We start from the raw sequence: 9,564 nt of genomic DNA, 5'->3' as shown, positions 1-9,564 counted from the left end.
ACACACAGAAGCACACATGCAGCATGGATGTGTATGTGTGTGTGTGTGTGTGTGTGTGTGTGAAGAAGCAGAGAGATTCCAGCCAGGTCGTTTGAGCGTTTTAAAAAGCCTTTTAATGATGCGTCACGAGACATCGATTAGCTCCGATACAGCAGAGACAGTGGCATGTTTCACCTCAGCAAGCCTTTGAACAGATTAGACCCTGTGACCCCCGCCCGAACCCCGCCCCCACCCGCCGCCACCGCCACCGGCATCACACACAAAACCAGAAAAGAGACTTAATATAAAAACCAGAGGACGTAAAAGAGCTGAAGGTGAGGCACTGGGCTGCAGGGAGACAGGTGTGGATCAAGTTTTACCAGGAATTTGGTGAATTTCCATCACGACCCGAACGGCAAGACGGCGTCAAGCCGAAGTCTAAAAGCGGCATTCCGTCTTCCTTCCTCCCCCCGCATGTAAAGAGCAGAGAAGAATGTAAATAATATGGAATATAACTGCCTCTGTAACGGCCCACGGTTATTCTCGCCCACCTCTTTCAGAGACGGGCCGAGAATAGCGAGCGGAGGAAACGTTGCGTTTTCGCCATGCTATTTGTGGCGTTTGAGGCGCCTGACGCCTCGGGTCCCTGCGGCGTCCCGGTTCAATCCCATTAAAGGGAGACGGGAGGAGCGGCGAGGTGCCGGCGGGAGGTGCTGTGAAGTGGGAACCCGGGCGGCTCCACCTCGTTTCATTCAGTCTTTTTTCCAGGATAACGTTTGCTGCGTTTCAGACTCGGGTTCTGTTTAGATTACTGAACGATTTTCACGCATTTTCAGACCAAATTCCAGATTATTGTCTTTTTAAAAGTTCTACTTTCTTTCCGTGGAGGTGACTTGTATTCCTGCAGGCCTCACTAAAGCATAACAATAAATAAAATCTGTCAGTAACATCTGCAAGAAGAAACATGGAACCAACGTTTGAAGATCAGCCTGCGTGTGTGTGAAACTCCACACGGCCTGTTCTCTTTATTTACGTACGGTGGAGTGGGCTGCGAGAGGGCGGGGGCCGCCGTCTCCCATCAGCCCCCTCTCCCGCTGCGGCCGCACATATGACCGAAGCCATCGGGTCGGGTTCATTAAAGTGCTGTCAGCCCAAAGCACTGACTTGTGGAGGGGACTTATGAATCACGTGAAAAGGCTAATATTTCATCCTCGGCCCCCGGCGGGGAGAAGAAAGGCCCCCGCCGGGGTGCGACGGCGCGCTGATCCCTGACTCCACGGTTCACTCCGCCGCCCACTGCGCCGGCCGCCGCGGCGCACATCTGAAACTGATCCTCGGACGGCGGACTTTCTGTTTGCATTCCTCTCCGACGGCACTGGACGCTGCTGGGCCTCCTTTATGACCCTCCAGATCAGCTGCAGGCTTGTGGTGCCTGTCCAACATCCAACAATGAAAAATGGAGGGGGGGGGGGCAAGAAATGAGCAGAAAGGGTCAGTGGGGTCACCTGGAAGGGTGTTTGGGATTGTATGGGTTTTGACAGGGATCGGGCTAAGAGTCCAGATTGAGAGTCCAGTGTTTGATCAACGGGCCATGGGAAAAGCACTGCTGGGTGGGTGGGGGTGGGGGTGGGGGTGGGGGTGGGGGGGTCGGATGGCAGACTGGGCCAGGCCGCCGGATGATGGTGATGACAAGCCTTTGTTTTTACATTAACAGGATTAAAAAGTCCGGTCGAGGTTCCAGGCTCATTTCGAGGAAAAAAAAAGCAAAGAGACTTCGACGTCCTTGAAGAGCCTGAAGTTCTCAGGATGGGGGGAAACTCAGATGGGGGGGGGGGGGTTCAAACTGGATTCAGTCTCCAAATCCATCAGCCACACACAGAAAGTGAAAGCAAGAGTCGTTTAAGAAGAGTATACCTCAAGTTATGGATCCTATCAGACTAGCAGTAATACACGAGGAGATAAATAGCTGGAGATCCAGACGGACCGGCTGAGGGCGTCCGGAGGCCAACTCATCCGTAGCTGTGGGGGCTCTTGGGGTTGATGGGGGACGAGTCCTCCCTGCCGCTCTGCCCGATCAGCTGGTACAGTCGATGGCTGAGGTTCTGCACTTGGCAGGTTCCCAGCACGCAGCCCACCCTCATGAGCTGGCCGTGGTGGGGGTAGTGGTGGCCCCCCCGCGGTCCCGTGTGGGCGTGGCGACGGGCTCTCAGCGGCCGCCGCTCCATCTGGGGGGCCTCATCCGGCCGTGCCCAGGCCAGGCCCGGGGAGGCCGGACGGGCTCCGGTCACAGGGGGGTGTCTCAGGAAACCGGCCGGCCATTTGGGGGTCTGGCTGGGGGCTGGAGGCGGGACGGCGCTGTCCGTCTGACTTCCTGGAATGTAGGAGATGTCCCCCGTTTGGCCGATGAGCTTGAAGAGGAGGTCCAACCTGAGAACGGAGACATGAGGTGGATCTGTTAACAATCGATGTTTAAATACAACAGTGAGATATACAGCACCCTCTAGTGGCCGAGGGAATCATGACTGCAGCAATGTAGAGAGGGAGAGAGAGAGAGAGAGAGGTTGAAAGCTTTAAAGGTTTAAAGTCTGGGTCTCAGTGAAAGTATAGTGTCTTACACTTCCTGTTGCCAATAGGTGGCAGTATTACTATTACAGGTAGGACGTCTTCAGACTAGGAATGGTGAAATATCAAATTATTTTAGTCAGTAGAAACATAAACTATGTTTTACTCAGTCGAATTCGGAATGAATGTTGATTTTATTCCAGCGGTAGTCTGTCCTTTCCTACACTCCGCCTGAGAGACTGGTGCCAATTTTAATCTATTTTTAGCCGGACGACCTCTTTTAGATAAACTTTGACTTTCATAATGTCACTTATGTCACTGGTCCAATTAGTCCACATCGACTGAACTGATAAGCACAGAATCTGAGGATTGATCCAGCTGCTGGAGTCGCTGTGGGTCATTCCCTGGAGGTCCGATCAGCCTCACAACGCTGCTTAGATAAGCCGACCGTTCTCTATAGCGCTGAGAAAACACCACACTCATCCTAATTCATGACATTAAAGGCAAAGAGCTGCCTGAAACAACGTGTTGCTGCACAACACAATCGACCTCTTTCAAAGCTTGTGCAAACAGACGCCATGAGCGATGCGACCGGGCCGGCCCCGTTTCACCGGAGCAGAAAGCCTCAACACCTCCGCCGGGTCACAGACCGGCTCAGACACCCGAAGATCCGTCATCATGCTGAAACGGGACGCGTTCTGCTGTGTGGCGGAGCGGCGAGGACGAGTTCAGCAAACACACCGGCCATCTGTCCACTGTTTGACCAAGACCGCCGCGTCTCGGAGCCGGACCCGACCAACACGTCCGCAACATGTTTGTGCAGCGCGGCGTGACTAATCCCAGCGTCAACGTCACCGGTTAACCACGGCTTCTGGTTTGGTAACTCCTGCTAAGATGAGACTGGAAGGTGAAGTTATTCCGCTGTTTCCCATGTCCGGAGGAGCTGAGGCCATCTAAGTATAAAATATTCCACCGCAAACACTCCAGACTGGAGGTTTGCAGACATGTCAGCCTGGGAATTCCACTCTGAAATGTGAACTTTTCCACGCCGCCTCGGCTTTGCTTGCTGGCTGGCTTCGTACTGGCGGCTCCACAGCGCTGCTCTACTGGCTCCGGGACGTTTTGCTGACATTTTCTAAAATGGTCCAATCTAAGCTAAAGACGAACAGAGCAAAAAATACTTAAAAAAATAAAAATAATACAGTGAAAATGGTTCAACTTTCATGTTTTTGCAGCTGCAGGTGACTTTTATTTGATGTAGAACTGGGGAAACGCCTCTTTCGGTCCCGGTCGCTCCGGAGCCCTGCAGTCCGCTCGCCTGCTGAACTGCTTGTTCTGTAAATTGGCAGGCCACAGACGGATGCCAGCACTATTTTCAGTGTCGCTCGGTGCCACATCACCACGCCACACACCCTCCCGGCGCACAGGGGAGCCGTGGAGGAACGGCACCGATCTAACAGCCTGGATTTAAAAGTGGAGATAGTTTACCCGCTTCTTATCTCGACTGCATCGTTTTACAGGACGCAGAGCTGTAATCTGCGGCGCTGTCGACTCCTCCCCATTGTTTTGAAAGCGACGGGTCAAGAGTTTAAAGTGAAAGAAATGCATCCTGCCTGCACCTTTAAACTTTAAAAGCGGGATTAACCCGTCGCGCTTGATCAGTTCAGGACAGACACGGAGCATCTTTTCACATATCTTACCACATAAGTACATATTTTCAAGTCTCCTCAAACTATCAAGGTAGGTTTTAGGGTCAGACGCCTGCCTCAAAAAGCTCCTACAGTCATGCTGAGATCAAGAGCTATCAAGATCAAGAAAGATCCCAGACCTTAACCTGGTAGCCTATGAGGTTCCAGCTGCTCTGAACTCTCGCTGGTGGCCTTCAAACCTCTGGACAGCTGAGTAAAGATGGAGAAAAAAGCAATGCTGGAAACTTGAGAGGCGCTTTATTTCAACGCCGCAATACTGGTCCGCTCTGTGATTACCGGAGAGGCTGAAGCTTACCGATCGCAGCCTTAATCAGCAGCAAATATGGCACATTGGGCTGTAATCTCCCGCTGGGTAACAGTGGGGAGATTGTTAAAAAGCAGCACAGAAATAAAGGAAATGTGATTTATTTCCCACAACGGGCTGATCCTGCTTGCTCCAGAGCTCCTCTGCTTTCGTAACCTGACTTACACAAGCGGTTCAGACCGCCGGGCCGGGATTTACACAAACAGACGGGACGGCGAGCTAAAAATCGCCGTGATTGTGAGGCGAGGAGCCGAAACGGGCGCATCAGATGACGGGAGCTTTGCTTTTCCTGCTGAAGCTGCTTTGTTTCCTCTCGAGCTCCGGGATACGTTTACACTGCAGCGCTGGTGCTCTCTGTTTGGTTGGTATTCAGGTCTTAGACATTAATCCACGGAGGAATTCTTTGCCTGCTTGCTTGTAGCTTTCGCCCACCTCAACTTCAGAGACCCCTCCACCCCCCCGTCGAGCCTTATGACCGCGTGCACTGTGTGTCCCGAGCCAAAAAACCCTGTTTACAACATCCTACACGCTCGATAGACCTCTCCTCAGAAATCCTGTTTCCAATCATCCTGCAGGCATTAAAGTGGCTCTTCTGAGAATGTATACGCAGCGAGGAGGGAGTCCTGCTCCTGTCGGTCCTGCTCGGGGTGTAAATATGTCAAAACGAAGATATCTAATCCAGGCCACGCGTTCAAGGAAGCCACCGGCAGTCTGCTCTTCAGGTAAATACCAGTATCTTCACCAGACGTCTCAGGAACTCCGTGGAGTCACGACAGAGTGGGTCAACGCAACAAAAGACTCAACCGCCAATCAGGAGCCATATTTAACCCATCTGGCTGTGGACAGTTCCCTTCACAAAAAACCAGAGCAAGCCTCAAGAAACAACAACGAAGGGTATGAGCCGCCTGTGATGAGGGGGACATACGATTTGTCCTTGTTTGGAAAGCTGCCGTCGGACATTGTTGCGGCGTCTTTGTGGGGTTTTGTATCCTTATCGGGACACACGGAGACAACAGGAGTGTAAACTGGGCTGGGAAGGAATGACAGAAATCCGAGGCTCTCTCTCACACACACACACACAGACACACACTCATCGGTCATGTCTACTATCACGCTGTCAGTGTGTGACGGTAACAGGACGGGATGTGCTTCAGGGAACCCAGAGCAGAGGCAGAAGTTTCTGTCCACATAAAAAGGCCGACCGGACGTTTATGAGCTCCGACGAGAAGTGAGGAGGCGTGGGAGGAGGGACGAGCGGCGGCGAGGACAGATCTGTCCGTCTGGGAGGAATCATGTCCGAGAAGACGGCGACTGGATGAGTCCTGACACGACAACAGAAACTGCCAGATCTGTCTGTTTGAGCATTCTCTCAATAAACAATTAGCACATCTTTGAAAAGTGAATCTGATTTTTTGTGCTTCTTCTATATTTTCCAGATATCAGCATCAATCTTATCTCAGTGCTCCACATCTCCTTCGCGGCCGTTGGCCTGTTTTGGCGAGGGGCTACCTGAATGTTCTGGAGCAGCTCTGAGGCGTCACCTGTTCGTAAAGCTCGCTAAGCCGCTGCCGCTTCGCTTCCTCTCCACAGAGATGGGGCTGATGGGGGATTACCGGCCACAAGCGGCCAGCTCCCCTCACCTCTCCGATCAGGTTTCAGCGGCAGGTGTTCGTCCTGCTGTGGAGGTGGAGGAAAAATCCCACCTGTGGGTCTTTTCACAACCTTGTTTCATCAGTTCAATTTAATTTCCCACCATTACAGGAGTAATGGTGGGAGTCTCATGTGAAGAACATGGGTCCGAGAACAGAACCCTGAGGAACTCCATCATTAACTTTAGTCTGCGCGATTGAACAGAGCAAAGAAGACAACAGAAAGGAGGATTTGCTCCAGGAAATGTGTGTCCGGATACAGAAACATCTCCACCTTGTCCTCAGCTGGACATGAGGACAGAGAAGCTTCATATGAGCGAACCGTTTCAAAACAAAATAACGTCTTTATGAGCAAAGTTGAAGGCTATCCTCCCAGAACAAATCAATAAAAACTTTTTTCAGCAGTTTTGAACCTGTTCCATAGATGTTTGGATTAGAAACTTTGTCCCACATGAAACCAGTGGACACACTGGCAGTTCACTCTTGGTCCACGGGCCACATGTTTGACACCAATGCTTGGATGAAAAAGTTGTAATCATGATAAACTGATCAGTCAGCCTGAAGATGAGGTTGTCTGAAAGGCAGTGGGTCAAAACCAGCCCAGCAGAGGACTTACAGAGTCTTCAAGAAAGAATTTAACAGCAGTAACACTGAGTTCCGCTCCTGGTTTATCGGCTGAAAACATCCAGAACCAGGAAAAGTTGACCATAAACGTAATTTTAATCATGTGATCAAAGAGACGCTACTGTCTTGATGAGTCTGTGTGGAGTTTGCATGTTCTCCCTGGAGAACATGGAACGTGTACTTCATTTTCAACTCCAGGGTTACTGACTACATCTGGATGGATTCAAACAAAGATTCAATTTACTCTAAATGTTGTTTTATAAGAGATTCCCCTCCGCTTTCACGGCTCCTTCTGATCTGAAACCAAACTGAACCAAAACTAAAAGTTTTAAAACAAGAACATGAACTGTTTTAAGTCAATGAATCTGAAGCTGTGGATATGAAATCCACCAGAAGAGGGCAGCCTTCACACACACACACACACACACACACACACACACACACACACACACACACACACACACACACACACACACACACACACACACCTCTGTCACTGTAAGGGGTGGAAAAGTACAGGTGCCCATTCACTGGCTCTCATCTTTTACAACAGCCCCACGGTGGTATTTACAGTACAGCCGCTCTGCTCAAACACTCAGACTGGTTCCCACACCTTAAAAATAACACTTTTTTCCATCAAAACTTCCACAAACAGTTAATCATGTGACAATCAGATCAAGAGGGGGAAGAAAAAAACTGAGAAACAGAGTTAAAAAAATAATGTTATTCCCATTTTTCCCATTTAATACTTAAATGATGAATAAATGCAATGGAGTTTTCACTATTTTTCACTTTAACAGACAGAATCAAGAATCAAGGGGTTGACTTTCATGTCGAGAGGAATAAATATGTCATAAATAAGATTTATGGGCTAATAGGTTCACTACATGAATGTGAAACAGCAAATCCAAGTATGGAAAGTGGTTCAGTGTATCATAAGAAAGCCTCTGACCTTGCACATTATCTACTACAATTACTACACACACACACATGCACACACTCTATCTGCAGTGACTTCTCACCTCAATACCATTACAACAATGATTCAACATTGCGGTTTAACCGCAGTGCTGAAGACTTAAAACCCATCAAAATGTGAGAATTGGCTCATTGCGCCACTTCGATGGAAGAATAGCCTTAAATACATATTATTACAATAAAATTGTCCTCATGTAACCGTTACAAATCGCAATTTAACACATTGTGCAACTTTTAATTGCAAATGACATGTAATTAACTGTAATATTGCGGTGAAAAAGAAGTTCGTTGTTGCCGCGGCTTGAGCGTCTTTACGCGTAAAGGTGCGTTTTACGCGTAACGAGCCAATCAGCGCGCCGGGGTTCTTTTATCAATCAAGCATTTCAGAAACAGTAATAATATTATTGTTGTTGGTAACAGTGGTGTAAATAGTAGTAGTAGTAGTGGAGGTGGAGGTGGTGGTGTCGGGCTGGTCCTACCTGTTCCGGGGACGCTCCTCTGCCGGCGCAGCCTGCAGCCGCTGGAGGGAAACCAGGCTGATGCAATACACAGTCAGCGGGAGCAGGGACCGCATCTCCGGGCCAACTCCTTCGCTTTACACCCCTTTTCTGGAAAGGAGGGGGCGACTCGGCGCACCGGGAGGAACCGGCGTCAGTCCCGCCGGTGGGTGAGGAACCCAAATAATAAATAAAAAAATATATAAAAAAATAAAATAAATAAACTTTTTCTTTTTCTTTTTTAAGTGTTGATGCTGGGGGGCGATATCCAAACTTTGCAGAGAGCAGATGAAACCTGTGGAGAAGAGAGAAAGTTGAATAAATGATGAGTTAACCTGCTGAAAGGGAGAGAAAAACTGAACTGAAGCAGCCTTCAAACTTCAGTTTCATCTCTGAAATGTCTCAGGGGCAACTTTTACGCACACTTCACCTGCACTTTAAAGTCCCTGCAAGTCTCATTCAACCAAGGCATCAGATGGAAACTTCTAATTCTGCTTTTAAATGATCCCATTTCAAACATGAATGTCCCTGAAAACACAGTTCTGATTCTGCTCTTACCTCCAGGAGCGCAGACTCACGACTCACTGCTGCTTTTTCCCATGAATCCAAACGTGTTGGTCAAGATCAAGTTCTCCTGCGTGAAGCTGAGCTCCGGGTGACATTGTGGGTTTAAATACCGAGTGGGCGGAGTTGCTCACAGTGCCTGAAGTGCCGGTGGGCAATTTCAGAAGGCGAAAGGTGCGGGAGGGCTGATTCCCACGTTGGAAAAAGTCTTGAGCTGGAAAATCAGATGTTAATTCTGTGATGTGTGGCTGAACTCTGAGGGATGCTGCTGAAAAGCCAAACATCCAGGAATATTACACCTTTTAGAACACTGAGAAGAACTCTTTAAAATTCAGAGTAACTTCAATAACCACACCCATGACATTACTGCCCCCTCCTATTGATCATTTTAGGTAATATTATATGTAATTTTTTCAAAAACTAAAGTTGATATTGTGATTTTAGCCCTATTTGTCATTATTTTATACTAACATGGTACTGATTCCATTATAAAGTAAAGACACATGTTGACATATCTCACCGCTTAAAGGGTTAAACTGTTTTGAGGGTGAATAAAATCCACATAAAGTCAAGTTTCTATGTTCTGAGGAAAGAAACTTAGTCATAAAATCAAGTAAACCCATTATGAGGCTAGTTGGAGGAGTTATGGTCCACTAAAACACCGGTCTGGAATGTTTGAGCAGCTTCACATCACTCTG

The 9,564-nt window shown here is 48.8% G+C and overlaps 1 protein-coding gene across 1 annotated transcript; it reads right to left on the bottom strand.

Moving 5' to 3' along the window:
* Nucleotides 1-237: 237 nt before the first annotated feature.
* adm2a (adrenomedullin 2a) lies at nucleotides 238-9,017 on the bottom strand. The gene is made up of 3 exons (XM_030113979.1): nucleotides 8,861-9,017; nucleotides 8,285-8,597; nucleotides 238-2,406 (listed from the first exon to the last, which is right to left on the bottom strand). The coding sequence occupies exons 2-3, from the start codon at nucleotides 8,377-8,379 to the stop codon at nucleotides 1,989-1,991; spliced, it is 513 nt and encodes a 170-aa protein (XP_029969839.1). The 5' UTR covers nucleotides 8,380-8,597; nucleotides 8,861-9,017; the 3' UTR covers nucleotides 238-1,988.
* Nucleotides 9,018-9,564: the final 547 nt, after the last annotated feature.

This window comes from Salarias fasciatus, chromosome 17, assembly GCF_902148845.1.
Source record: "Salarias fasciatus chromosome 17, fSalaFa1.1, whole genome shotgun sequence".
In the NCBI taxonomy this organism is placed as follows: Eukaryota; Metazoa; Chordata; class Actinopteri; order Blenniiformes; family Blenniidae; genus Salarias; species Salarias fasciatus.
The sequence above is the reverse complement of the archived record's forward strand: the minus strand, read 5'-3'. Positions and strand labels throughout refer to the sequence as shown.

Bases quoted from the DNA above. Each gene is read 5' to 3' on its own strand.
- adm2a (XM_030113979.1), bottom strand. From the start codon at position 8,379: ATGCGGTCCCTGCTCCCGCTGACTGTGTATTGCATCAGCCTGGTTTCC. The intron at 2,407-8,284 runs GTAGGACCAGCC...CTCCGTTCTCAG, and splicing joins GAGGAGCGTCCCCGGAACAG to GTTGGACCTCCTCTTCAAGC.